Here is a 14,745-nt window from a genome sequence, read left to right as displayed (position 1 = left end):
AATTTTTTTTACAGAATTGAGATTGGACTATCTTAAATAGGTTTTATTTTGTCAGGCCATTATAATATTTATTGAAACGAACCTCTTTTTTCATCTTAAAAATTGCCTATATGAAACTCCTTAAAAATCCGTCCGCTTTCAATCCCCTCAACTCTCAAGTACTGAAAACTACGCGTTTTGCACTGATATAACTGTTTAGAGCGGCTACCGTTGACTATAATATTTTAATAAAATACACGGATTAATATATTATTATATGCGATATCGTCCCTTTTTCGCCGGCGGATTCCGGAGGTCAGCAAAACGTTAATTGACCGTTACCCCGGACGACCTGTCGAACCCCAAACCCTTTAGAGTTAATTGAATAACCTCGGTGATTTATGGCCAGGCGTTTTTTATATACATTTGTAATATATATATACACATAAAAACTCTTATACGGGAATAATATTCAAAGAAAGCTAACCGGCAACTTTATCGAAATGGTCGTGCCCCTCCTCGTGTTGGGGAGGAGAGTGTCTGTATAGTTTCCAATCGTTATCTCTTTTTCGGCGGTCCTTTGGAATGAGTTTTGTGGATTAAAGAAAACCGTTACTCGATCTAAGGAAACCGATGAACTCGGCGATCGAGTTTTCCAAACAAACTTTATACGGTTTTTGTTTTAGCTTTTATATTTTAAACGAAACATACTATCGATCAACACGTTCGCGGTGGAAGTAATTACATTATGCGAACAACTTGTAAACGGTGCTTAGGGTTTGGTTTTGGAATGCGTTTTTGGCTTGGGGAAAGACTTAGACAGGAGGGGGGAGCGGGTGAGAATAAAGTGTTTGTGTATGTGTGAGAGGAAAAAAAATAATCTCGCTTTTGTTATGACAAAGTGGAGTGTGCGCTTGGAGCTTGTGTCTACATTGTCATAATGTTACTAATGTAATTTGTAAGCCTTATTCTCGTTTATGAATGTTAATTAATTGAGAGACATTACTGTTGTTGTTGTTCTTATCATTATTATGAAACGCGACGAATAATATTATTTTCCGCACGTCGGATAAATAATATTATGTTAAACAGATAATTCGTTTGCATCTTATTGCACTTATAGCAATTAATGGGTGTTGTTTACACCAGGAAGTGAGCGAAACGGAGCTAGTATAAACTGTAAATAAATCACTTGACTAGGTAATCTTGTTTGCGAGAAATAGCCGTTGGCCGTATATGAATATTATAATTATTACGCGGAATTTATGTTTTTTTTATATTTTAGTCGTCTAAAAAATAAGTAATTTCGTGTTTCTCTTCCTTGCTCAACGTGGTTCGCGTTACATTTTATTAGTAAATTGTTTTTTCCCTTAATTGAAAACTATTGTATAACGTTCAATTGTCCAAGCGAAGCGTCAAGCAATCTACATCATAAAAATCCGTAGGAAAAATCAGGAACGCTCAACATCTATAAATTTCAATGCTAAGCCGGTATATTTGTCTGTGTCTATTATTTGTAAAAAATTGCATAAGGCGATCTAAGCACACGTCTTGTATGTGCGGTGTAGTGTTACCAAGTAGACGTGTACTTAGGTGAAACTTATATTTAGATTTCCCTATTACAAGTAAGGTCATCCGCAAACTTTTTGCAGATGACTTGAAACTCTATTACATTCAATACAAATTACAATGGATTGTTCTACTCTTCGAGATAAGTTTAACAGACTTCTGAAATGGCAGTAAGCTAATAAATTAAGTCTAAATGTTTCTGATTGTTTAAAAATTTGATTTTATTGAACGAAAAATATAATCAATTTTGGTTGCAAAATTGGAGACGATCTTCTGCTTAATGTAAAGACTGTGCGCTACATTTTAATTTAATCTAATGTTTTCCACTCATATTGATCAAATTTGTTTTGAAGCAAAAAAAACACTAGACATCTTCTCTTAAAGATGTACATTGTTAAATGTTTTTTTCTGTTCTCTAGTTGGCCCAATATTAGAAAACGGATCAATAGTATAGTGCCCGTTCTCTATTCGTCAAATTAAAAAATTTGAAAGAATGCAAACAAGATGTTTGTGCTTTATTGGCTATAAAAAAATAATTAAATAATAATAACTTATCAAAAATATCTCGATCCAAATTTCCCACTGAAAAAATTATGGTCAAAATCACTCCCTTGAGATGATTCTGAAGTTGGGAAATGAATTCGGATTGGACTTTTTTCATTACTATTAGCAACTGTATATCATTTGTTAATCGGTTGGTGATTGTGTTAAAGTTGTTGTTTTAGTTAGTATTAATTTTATTTTATGTGTGAAAATATCTCTTAATATTATCTTATTACTGTACTTGAGCTAATATGGCGTTTGTTATAACAATAATAATAATAATAATAAATAAATAAAAATCAGCTGCGTGGCTCCGGTTATTAATTATACAATACACGACATGTGTACAAATAACACTAAACCGTTACTATTAGTTGCGTATAACCAAGGCATACAAAAAAAAACTTTTGAGCCTGTGTGTTGGTGGGAAAACTTTTTCGATTTCCGACTTTCGATAAATCAACCGTATTCGTACATGAGTTTAATCACCGTTTAAGTATCGTTTTTACAATTGACAGTTGACACTTATTTAAAAAAAGGGCCTAATTCGGCTTTTTTTGCAAAGTGCACTTTTTCTTATTAGTGCCCTTTGTTGTGTACCAACATAGTCTTAAACATTTTTTTTTTAATATTGTTTGTCTTTATACCAATTACAATTCGGAACACTTCTGGTTTCACGCGACTTATTTTTATTGATATTTTTGTCTATAATTAGTAGGTCAGACGTATCGTACGTAGATAATCAATTGTACGATTTTTCCTTTCGTGCGGTGTAAAATACAAAAAAACACATTCAAGTTGTATTTTCCCTTTTTTCCCCGGCCTGGTGTTGTTGTGTTATCTTTATGTATCTACCGTCGGACGGTCGTTTTCGCACGTCCTTCCGTCGCCCGCCGGTCGGCCGGGTTCGGCACCGGTCGGCCACCGTCGACACCCGGCAGGGTCTATCAGCTGTTGGCCAATTTCGGACGAGGTGAACCGATCGATCAGCCATCCCTCGGTTGTGCTCGAATGTTTATAAAAATGCTGCGTTTCTCCCCGGAACGTAGTTTCCTCCTGTAGTTTTGTCGGCTCATTTTTTTTTTCTTAACTACTCTTATTTATTTTTTTTTTTCTTATACTCGTACCGATAAAAAAAAACGTCGACGCTTCGGATGATGAACGCCGACTAGAGGGAGTCGTGCTCGGTCGATTCGGCCCCCCAGGAAACCGACTATGACACACCAAAGGTACGTTTCTATAGTGTCTCGTCCCGTCTTGGCTTAGAAAGGTGGTAGAGTGTTATAGTATAGTAGCTATGTTTAGTAATATAGTTTGTTATCACAAGATGACAATGTAATGTACATGTAGGAATTGCAAACGAGTCGGTCAGAGCTCGTTTTGAAACATATTGTACATACTGTGTACAGATATCGCCGTTTTGCATAAGTACTACACTTGTGCCTTTGTACACAACTCGATACACAGTTGCATATTATATATTTTTGTATTGTCCTTTTGTTTGGTATTTTGGCCGACTCGGGGTGTTAAGACGAGGCAATTTTCGAATCCAGCGACCCGTCCGGACCTCGATGGATATTGATTTTCCACGATAACCGAACGCCCATGGTGCGCGAGAGGAGCCGGGGGGAGCTCAAGGTTAAACCGTTCGAACCGTTTATTATTTACCATCGTCGGGCCGTTATCACAAAATATATGGTATGGTAATTAATTTTTACCAATATTTATATATTACTACTACTACTACTACTGTGTAATAGGAAATTTAGAGCGAGGGGATGCCCCCCTACTCATTTCTCTCTGGCACACGACACATAATATTATGTACATGAGTTTCGTTTCGGTTCGTTAACCACTAAATGTCGTTGTTGTCAATCGTTTTAACTGTCACGATAATATTGTCATGTGCAGTGTTGTTGTTGGTATTTTTAATATAACCCGGCCGGAAAGGTCTTTGAATAACAATATAGAAAAAAAAACTAATAGTTAACACACATGTTTATGTAATGTATGTATTTCATTATTGCAATTACTTTTTTTCTATTAAAATTGTGTGTGTGTGCGTGTGTCTGATGGCGTCGTAGAAAAACGTGTTGGTATTTTTTGTTTTGTTTTTTAGGCCTTCCAATTGTTGTTGTCGGTGTATACTATTATATTGATTAACAGTTTTTGTCACCGGAGGCGCGAGGTATAAATATGTATATACACGGTGATGAGAAACGTGTTGGCTCCGGACGATTTTGTTCTCTTCGGTACGATCCACTTATCCGGCGATTTCTAAGATTTTCGGATTATACATAGAAAAAATTAATAGTAATAATAACAATTAAATTAATTAAACGGTAGCCGTCCGGCGGGTTTGCATTAGCTGCAATACACAATATCAGCGTTTAACATAAGTGTGTGATGGTACTTGCTCTCCCTATGACGTTATTATACCGTTTAAGTCTTGAAATATAAATATATATGTGTTTGTATATTTGTATATTAAATGCATACGACGATGACAATGTTGCATGTTTTTTAATAATTATGATTCAATATTCTTCGATTGTGGTATAGTCATAAAAACGAAATACTGGTCTATGTTATGGGTTTTTTTTACATACACTGATTACACAAAAAAAAAAACGGTAATCGTGTTCTATTCGGGCAAGCGAAATACCATATTGATTTTTACTCGACGGTTACACGACTTAAAATATATAATAAAAGTTTTCGCAATTCATATTACAAAAAAAAAAAAAAAAAACGACCTCGCAATCGATCGCTGTCGGTAAAAAAATCATACATTTTTAATAAGTTATCGTTTGGAAAACAAGGCGTAGAACGTTTAATTGTAGTTAAACAATAGTTTTATAGTATTTTGCTGCTCGCCTCTTTAATAATATATTATGTAAGCTACATTGTCGTTTTAGGTTCTATGTATACATACAAAAAAAAAAAATAGGTTGTGCGGTGAACTTGTAAGTAGTTTTCTTAACTATATCATTACTGATCTTGCATCAACATGCATATACTTTCTTCTAATTAATCTAATTCATCCTCGATAAGTCACTTACATCCTAACGGTGTAAAAGTTTTTTGTTGTTTTATCTTCGCCTTATCCCGAACAAGTAATGGACACTCACTGTCTTCACTTTTTTCACCTATCCCTACTCTATCCACATATTTATGTGTTTTTAACTTTTGTACATTTCTTCTTCGGGCTACCTTTACCTTAACTACTCCGTATACTTATACTTATCTCTCTTAGTCTTACTACGATTAACATTTTATTTTTCTCCAACACAATAAAAATATTAAATAGAAAAAACTATTATACGTATTTGCTTGCTCATCAAGGGCGGCACTTGAGTAAAATTACTCTCTGAAAAAAATTTGGCTTATAATTCGAATCCAAGAGATAATTAAACTACAATTTAACGGTAATTGGTGGTTCATTCGAATATATTAATTTCAACGCAATAAAAAAGTAATAATATAAACGTGACCGTTAAAAGTGTGTGCGCACAAGTGTTTTTCATAATATTATAATATTATATATTATATAACGACTCGAGTCGAGCCTACTTCAAAATTCAACCGGCGATTAGCGTTTAAATCACGTTTATAAAACATATTCTTTTTTTTTTTGTTGCTCTGCGAGGATTTAGGCGTTCGTGATTTTTGTTTTTATCCGTACCCGGCACCTTAATCCTTTCACTCCTGCCGGATCTTTGTATATATAAATTTAATGGATATTGGATTTCGGTGTAGAGCTGATATTCCCGGATCGGTCGTAAAACCTTTTTGCGTCGAGTCTACTATTCCGGTCGAGGTTAAGCCGCGCTAAGAGTTGATAAAAAACAGATAAATAAATAAATGACGATTTAATGCGATTTGGCGACGCTGTGTGTAATATATTGTGTGATTTCGATTCCATACATGAATTCAAAATCATTTGACCTGCGCAGTCGAAAATCACTGGACAACGGTGTGTCGGGAAAAAAACGGCATAATCCTTTTTATTTTTTTATTACTACCCCGAACTTGAATTTATGGAACGCGCGTTGCCTTGAGCATATTAATAAAAAGTATCCGTATAGGTAGAAACTAGATAGATAAGGCTCTCGTTTTGTTGTTTACCGTAGTGTAGTTTTATTTTTATTTTTCTAAGAGTAAGCCCATTATATTATAGCACAGCACATTCATATATTGTTTACAGCCAGTGTTCACATTGACATCGGTGAATTTGCATAAAAAAAACGGTAAACTCCAAGACGGACCAATAATAATAATTATTATTATTATTACTCATAGGGTATAAGAAGTAATGGAAGTATTTTAAATTGTTAAGCTCGTTCCGTGTATCTAGTTTGACTTTAGGTGATTTGAAATAAGTATTGGTAATTGAAGAAGTGATTTTGTAGTTTTCATAGTCGACATAGGCCTAAGCGTGTATAGTGTTCAGAGGTGGGCACTGGTCAGTAGTCATTTTTATACAGATATATTTGTATTAAAGAACTTCTTATTACAAAGTTCAACTTTAATTTTATTCGTTATATGTACAAAATTGATAATTATTTAATTGATATATTTTGATACTTATACATCATTATCTGTCGAGACTTAAAAATTTCGGAATAAGCACCAATAATTTGCTATATTTTTTTTAGCTTTGAATAATTTTTGTAACATTGATGGTCGCACTGTATGGTTATTATTGCTAACGGTTATACTAAACCATTTTTAGGTATGCTACAAACTTAGTAGGAAAATGAAAAAAATGCGCACCGTCAAATAATAATAATAATAATTAAATACCGTGTTGATTTTTTAGCTATCTCAATGAGTTATACTACCGACATAATACCAGGGAAATAATACATAATTGGTCTAACTAAAATTATATTTAAATAGGGACACGATAAATTTCTAGTTGGAATTACTAAATAAATAGTTGGCCCAACTATTTTGTACAGTTGCTTTAATTAAACATTTGGTTGGCCCAACTATTTATTTAGTTACTCCAATTTGAAATTTATTGTGTCCCTATATGTATATTAACCATCATTTTAATTAAACTACATATGTATTTTTTTCTGTGTACATAACACATTGCTCTAATGGTGTTTATTGACCTATATTTTTTTCTCAGGTTCTTTTTTTCATTTGTTGAGTTTTGTGCTCACCAACTCCATTATCTCGGGGCGACTCGTCGAATACAACGTGTTAAGTGTTTTTTTTTTTTTGAAAATTTTTATTGCGTTTGACCGCCACGCTACCCGCATTAAAACTTAAAAAATGCTACATTATCTAGTAGGTCTCTCATTCGATGGTATACGTCCTTCCTCGGGTATTTTTATTTAATTTTTTATCTTCCGGTTCCGCCACCGCTATCAAACGCGTATAGACGTTCGCCTTGTTTCCATATTGAATAATAAAGAAAAGATCGTCGTTAGGATTTCGAATATGTATATGTAGGTAATAATAATAAGATATGACCGTATTGTACTTTGGCTTGTCCCTGAACGTCCCTTATAAACTATTGTTGTTATTATGCCGGATACTACATACACACGACTAAAGCACATTTTACATACCTATACCGGGTGATAGTTTTAACGTCGTACACAGGATTTCCCTTAAATTAATTTGAAAATGTATGCCAGGAGGAAGGGTGGAGAATAGTGTTAAGTTTCAAAAGCTCTAGAAAATACAAAAAATTAAAATATATTTTCTAACATTGTATTATAACATAAACAAAAATGTTTTCAAAAAGAAACATCACAAAGTTGCAATAAGAGTAAACTAATGTGTAGTGCGTTAAAAGAATCACCCGGTATATAGTAAAACGATTACTTAATTATGTATCTAATAAAACGCAGGACAATTCTTAGCAATCAAAAATAATAAGTGTCGGGGGGGAGGTGTCCGTTTTAAGGGGAACGGAAAGCGTCAATTTTTATAAATCCAGACTAAAACGCGAAGTCACGTTCTGAATTGTCTACCAGACCGATTTCAACACATTTTTTTCTTTTATAGCTTAACATATTTTGTATGGGGGCTAAAAGGCCGATTTTATATATTTTTGTTAAAAAATAAATGTATAAGCTTTTTTATAGTTTTTTCTTACTCCTATCCTTCGCCCCTTAATAAATAGCGCTTTCCGTTCCCCTTAAAACTATCTAAAGCTTATGCACTTTCAAATGTGCGTGTATTGGTAGCAGTTGAATGATTAAAAATCAATACAAAGTCAATTGTAACGTGGCCGACCGTTAACGCTGAGCTTTCGGCGAATATATAATTCATTGTCGTACACGTAGGCAACACGGTATTTCATTAGAGCCTTTCCGCTTCCAAAAGCCAAATGCTACCTGGGCATTTGACCTACATTTCGTTGTTTCCAGTTCAATACACATTACTATAGTTCTCCTATTCCGGACAAACGTGACCGAATACCGTGTAGTGGGTATTCCAACAATACAAAATAGCTATATAATTATAAATTAATTAAAACGTATTATTAAAAATAAACAAAAAAATAGACATTGACAAAAATAACAGTATAAATGTTTATCGAATGCAATTCAAAGTGATAATTTTCTTTTATTGAAAAAATATATACCCAAGTCCATTTTAACTGTTTTTAGATTTTGAACTGTATATTATATTATAAATAATAATAATAGCAACGTACAAATCAAGGTTTGAATTTTTGGGGGTGCTATTTTGAGTCTGGGGGTACTAAGTCCCCCTAGCACTCTCTAGTTGGGCCTATGCACAGGCTCTCTTTCGTTATTGGCTAAGCTGTAAAACATGTTAAATTTCGCCCGTGCGGAAATTGGCCATCCAAAAACACATATTTATAAGAAAAAAATACAGTATACAATCACAGCAGCAGCTGCTGCCTGCTGTAGGTAATACAAAACAAATTAAAAAAACACCGAACTTTACATCAACCCTTAAAATTGTTATCTCTTTATTATTTTGAACCTAACCTAAACTAACGAAATCGGCGAATGAGTAGATGACACCCTGTGTGTATTCCTGCAAAAAAAAAATAAAATAAATGACAGTAGGTACTGTTTCTTTGGCCTCAGTCAAAACTTGTATACAGACATTCATTGTGCTCATCGTGAGACGATGACGTGTTGCTGATTCGTCCATATTTCTAGATAATATTATTTATCACCTATACGTTAAGTGTTTTTTTAGGACATCTGTGTGTGTGTGTGTGTTTGTTCATAACGCGTCGATTTCGTTTCGTATAAACACCATACAATATCATAATCGGTTCATCGATTTCCGTGTAAACGTCGCCGGTCGTTAAGCAGAATTTTCGTCGTTTCCACTTGAAGTTTTCCCGGTAGGTATAATGTGACAGTGTAGTAGACATATATTTTTTTCTACGAGGGCCTTTTAGTTTCATATTAAAGTATATTATATGAATCGTTGGGCAAACGTGAATGCGATTCCCAAGTATTTAAAAAACAAATTTATATTTATTTCATCACGTTCAGTTTAAATAAGTTGTCAACTTCCAGAGGACGCCACTCCGCCCATTTTTAAGGAGTAAAGTTTTACAAAATCTTAACTTAAAGGTTAAACTGCGATGTGTAATTATTAGTTAAATAATTAGGACTATTTTTTGGTAGTCGATTAATGAATTCATAGAGATTAAAAAAAAACAATCTTGAGAAAAAATTATCTCCGCTTTCTTGATTCAGATCTTCCAAAAATTGTCTGACAGGACTTATATTATCTGAAAGTTAAGAACTTTATCTGTGTCACCTCGACGAGATTTTTATAATAATTTGATTATCAAAACCAAAATAAGTGCTTAATATATTTTTTAAAAAACTTTTTAACCTTTATTTAAATAAAAAACGAATTGCGTTATTAAAAAAACTCGTCGAGACAACACAGATAAAGCTCTTAAATTTCATATGATATAAGTGGTTTTACTGTAAGACAATTTTTGGAAGAGCTGTATTAAGGAAGCCAACTTATGTTATTATACCATACAAATGCATGGTGGCGTTCTCTTATTATTTTTTAATAAGAAAAAACCTATAGATACAATTACGTTTGTCCAGTTAGTTAACAATCCCCCCTCTCATCCTATATCGTGTTCAGGAACGTTTCTGTGTCGCGTTGTGTTATGTTGTGGTTGATAAGAAGCAATCAATGAAATCATGTTGTTTAGAAGTATCGAAATTCGAGTGTGCGGTTAAAGATGATCTACTGCAACAGTTGTGGCTTTATAGTTTTACATTTACTATTTCATCTGTCGGTTGGTCTTTGAGGAAATTAATTGGTACATCGTCGTTTTATGAGAGTGATACCTACTGGGAAACAGTTTAGTCTAAAACCCCTCTGATTTTGTCCAATACACTCTTAAACATCCGACTGAAATATAAAAAAAGAATATTATGTACTTCCAAGTTCTACCTAAAAAGAACCATTTAGTAACTTGTCTGTAGATAATTATATATGTAACCCACTCATTTGGCATTATTAATTCTACACTAAAATGTTCTATGTACACGGATGACGCGACGGTCTTAACCCTTAGGTATACAATCCTCTATCTTAGTTATACGGGTCATACACACAACTTTAAGCAGGGGCTTAACATTTTCAAGAATATACACCATGTCAAGTCCGTTTTTGGACATATTATTCTCTGCGTTGTTGTTGTGTACCTGTGTACTTAAGTAGCAAGATATACCTACGGTTACACGTACAACAATCCGCACTTGTCGCGTCTTTACCTTTTACCTAATATTTATATTATATGATATTATGCGAGTACAATTTTTTTTGTCCCGGATAAATCTGTTTTCAAATTAAATAAGTATTGTCTTCATTTATCGAGTTCAGAAAAACCAGCTCTCGTTGATGTAACGATTAATATTTGGATTTGTCATAGTTTGTGTACATGCAATGTATTTTGGCCTATATAATAAGTGCTATAGTAAACAAGGATGATCTCGGTATCGCCATTGATTTTAACAATGCTATCGCTATTTGAAAACGATTAGGGTTGTATTATATTTTTTCAATGGATTACGATTGGATTATAATATTATCGTCATTTCACTTTTTATTGACAACGGCCGAATGGTTATTGTTTTTTTTATTACTATTAATCGATTAGATTAAACAATTAGACTTACGTTATCGACACAAAACGATTGAGTCATTTTTTCCCAAAGGCCCACCAAGTCAGTTTGTCGCATGCTCGTTCGGTGTATACAACATAATATTATTTTGTTTTTTTTAGTGTGATCGATTTTTGGCGTTTTTTCTTGAAAATATATTTCGTGTATAAATACAACGGACAGTATTAGTAATATCATAGAAACGGCGAAGGTTAAAGATTTAAAATCGTACCTATCCGGGTTGCATTTATGTTTTATCTTCCAAAACTAATGTGTAAAATCTAATAATAATAATAATATACTTGTTAGCCGACAGCCGTCGTTATTCGTACGCGTCTAGCCGGCCAGAGCATGTGGTTTGGTTTTTTTTGTTTCACGCGGAATATTTTTTATTAGTTATATTTTACATCGGTAGAGGACGTTGTGGTTTTTTATTGTTTTTTTACCACACCGGTAACCAGCTGCAGCTGTTATCACAGAGTCCACATGAATTATTATTCTCTCAATGCCGTTCTGTTATCAGGACTGTTGTCGTCGATAATTGATAAGTCGATCTACAGTCGTAACAGCTTCAGCTTCAGCTGTAGTTTTTGATTTTAGCTGAATGTTTTCATGTTCGTTTTCATTCCAAAGAAATAAAAATTTAAAAACCCCGGTCACCGTTGTTTGTGGAAATGGTATACTCGATTTTGGGTTTTCGTTAAAATAATAGTAATAACAAAAAAAAAACAAAAAAATGTAAACGGTTTGTATGAACGAGGGAATGTATTGCGCGTTTAAAAAGTAAGTGTGTTGAGGCATCTGCTGGCGGAAAAGCCCGTGTGTTTTCTTTTCGCGACAATTAATTACACGCTTTGTTTATTTAGAAACGTTCTTGAGCATTTACTCTGTCGTCTATTTTTTTTAATTGTTATCATTATTCTTATGGTTTTCTACCGCCGCCACCACCACTTGCTGTGTGTGCATACCTAATAGCAAATGTAAACACTTGTATAACATTTTGCTTTTGGGCTAGAGTAGTGCCTCTCGGACGTGTAAAATAAAATGTTTTAATCGTCGGCCAATTAATATGCGGTATAGTATAAAAAAAAAAATACATCTTCTGAAAAACCTACAGAAATTATGCTAACGGAGACGGCTATCGGCGGGTTAGACGGTCCGATCGAACGGTTTTACACGCCGATGAAGGTGGTCATCTATAAGGACTACTATGGCGGCGAGTACTGTGTCCGATACCACGCGCTGCCAGGTTAGATTTTCTTTACACATATATAATAACGTATTTGTGATGTCCTTATATTATTGTTGCTAAAAACAAGTTTTTGTACATAACACAACTTGTAAAATACACGTAAGAAAGCTACTTTTAAACCTACACATAGGTATGGTATACCAGTGCCGTCTCAAATGGTTGCCCATTATTGGGACTATGTAGTAAAATTCGCAGAGGGATGTAGTCCAAGCAATTATTGATTACAACAGTTAAAATATAATTTTATTTTTTATAATCTTTGTGATACAAAGTAATTTTAATTTTACAATAATGTAATATACTAAATGTGGAAAGTGAAAAAGGCCTCTTGTCGGCAAAAATTTCGATTGATTTCAAGATAAACACCAAGGATCATATTCAAAGTGCAAATCAGCTAAAAGGATATACCAGGTCACAAATTGTTAAAAAATATATCAAGATTTAAAAAATAGCACTAACTCGATTTTGGAAAATGCCAATTAGAGATCCATTTTTCTTTCCGTATCACATACCTTTATTAAAAATAACAAAGCACTTCTCTTAAACTGATTATGTTACAATTAGTTGTTTTAAACATTTTTAGATAGTAACCTACTTTTTAATAAATTATAATTCAAATGAACGACTGGTTGATTACTGGCTTTGAGCTAGTACTTCTTGAGATAAAAATAATTTTAAATAAACGTAGGTGGGTCAAATAGTGTATGTGAAGATATAAATAATGTAACTCAATACTTCTATTTTTTTGCTTTAACTTAAGAATTTAAAGTTAGTTTTAGATGGGAGTTTAAAACTATTGGAAAATTATGTTCATTTTATGTCTAAAAAGATTACAAATAGAAGAATTTTAAATTTTTTTAGGGAAATAGGCTGGGTCAAATGTTAGTGAATCTTTCAGAATAGGCTTTGTCGGTATTTGTATTAATTATATTTTCATCGTAATCTATAAGCACAATATAATTTCTTATTTGATTAGAAATATAATATTGTGCTTGTATAATTTCACTTGTGTTCGGTTTGTCAACCATTTCTATACGTAAATATATATATACTTATAATTGACAGTGGTTCCATTAATGTAAATTATCTACTTAACAATTATCTACATTTTGAACAATACTTTAGCTTCTTAATGTATTAGGCCAAATAACTATTAGTAGTATATTATCTATACAAATTAAAATGGTAAGTTATTTAGACTTTACCTTAAAAACTTTTATGCATGCAAATTACTTTTATTTTTTTTTATAGTACATATAATCTGTATGACCATACGTAAAAGGTAATTTTGTTGATATTTTGCTACACTTTGTATACATCGTTTATTATTAATCTATTAATTTTGTATCTGTTTCTTTCCACATGGCATTATATTAATTTGAACAATATAAATTATTGTTGGTTCCTACTTACTTATCTATTATAGCCTATAATCTTAGTACTACTAATTTTTTTAATACACCTAATAATAATCAAGAATTTTGTTAAAACAATTTAACAGTTTAAGTCGAGTTTAGGTATTGTTCTTTGTATTACTAATGTTTGTAATTTAATACTCGATAATGAAATGGATTAAAAATTTCCACAGCTATATATATCTATAAACTAATATTAAAATGGGCGATTGTTAAGTTTTCAGTACTTTGTGTATGTTTTTATTATTATTGAAAACCTTTTACTTACACCACAAATGTATGTTTTAGATTCAGGTACGGATGGAGAGAGTCAGAGCAGCAGCAAAGAGCGGCTTAGCGAAAGAAAAATGCATAAGCCACCACCTATTGCCACCATTACGTACAAGGTAAAAAAGCTAAATAGGTAGATAGAAAAAAAAAATGTTGGTTATCGCCAACTCGGCATAATATAATATACTTAACTAAAATTTGTTTTAGGTTGAAGCGTCAGATACTCTGGCTTCAGTAGCGGCCAGGTTCGACACAACCCCGTCAGAGTTGGCTATACTGAACAGACTTCCATCGCGCACAGTATTTCCTGGACAAATTATCCGTGTTCCAGATAAGAAACGATCGTCAGTGTCTGAATCCGATGCATCACAAGTACATAAACATTTTCATGAACTTTTTTCTACTTATTGTTATTTTCATCATCAAACATCATTAATGTTTTACAGGGTGCTCTTAGCAATCTCGATGTATCCGAAACAAACAGTTCCACGTCAGCAGAAGGAGAGAGTAAATCGGGACTATCGACTGGAAATGATAGTAGAGATGCCAGTAACAGAAGAGAAGACGG

At 33.1% G+C, this 14,745-nt stretch overlaps 1 protein-coding gene across 12 annotated transcripts in view; it reads left to right on the top strand.

Moving 5' to 3' along the window:
- LOC126841027 (TLD domain-containing protein 2) overlaps positions 1 to 14,745 on the top strand; it is a 115,639-nt gene that overhangs the window by 81,999 nt on the left and 18,895 nt on the right. For 8 of the 12 annotated variants that reach the window (XM_050577222.1, XM_050577217.1, XM_050577220.1 and 5 more), the window contains 3 exons: positions 14,196 to 14,293; positions 14,385 to 14,549; positions 14,624 to 14,744. In XM_050577222.1, coding sequence (XP_050433179.1) covers positions 14,196 to 14,293; positions 14,385 to 14,549; positions 14,624 to 14,744 — 384 coding nt within the window. Of the gene's footprint in view, positions 1 to 3,184; positions 3,321 to 11,751; positions 12,024 to 12,051; positions 12,490 to 13,755; positions 13,775 to 14,195; positions 14,294 to 14,384; positions 14,550 to 14,623; position 14,745 lie in introns of those variants that run through there. The other 4 variants (XM_050577225.1, XM_050577226.1, XM_050577224.1 and 1 more) reach the window with 4 other exon arrangements.

Source organism: Adelges cooleyi, unplaced genomic scaffold, assembly GCF_023614345.1.
Source record: "Adelges cooleyi isolate 19-005CV unplaced genomic scaffold, UGA_ACOO_1.1 ACOO_flye_CR_arks_rails_tigmint_CR_PRNA_376, whole genome shotgun sequence".
Lineage (NCBI taxonomy): Eukaryota > Metazoa > Arthropoda > Insecta > Hemiptera > Adelgidae > Adelges > Adelges cooleyi.
Note: the sequence above shows the minus strand (reverse complement) of the source record. Positions and strands in the feature narration are given on the sequence as shown.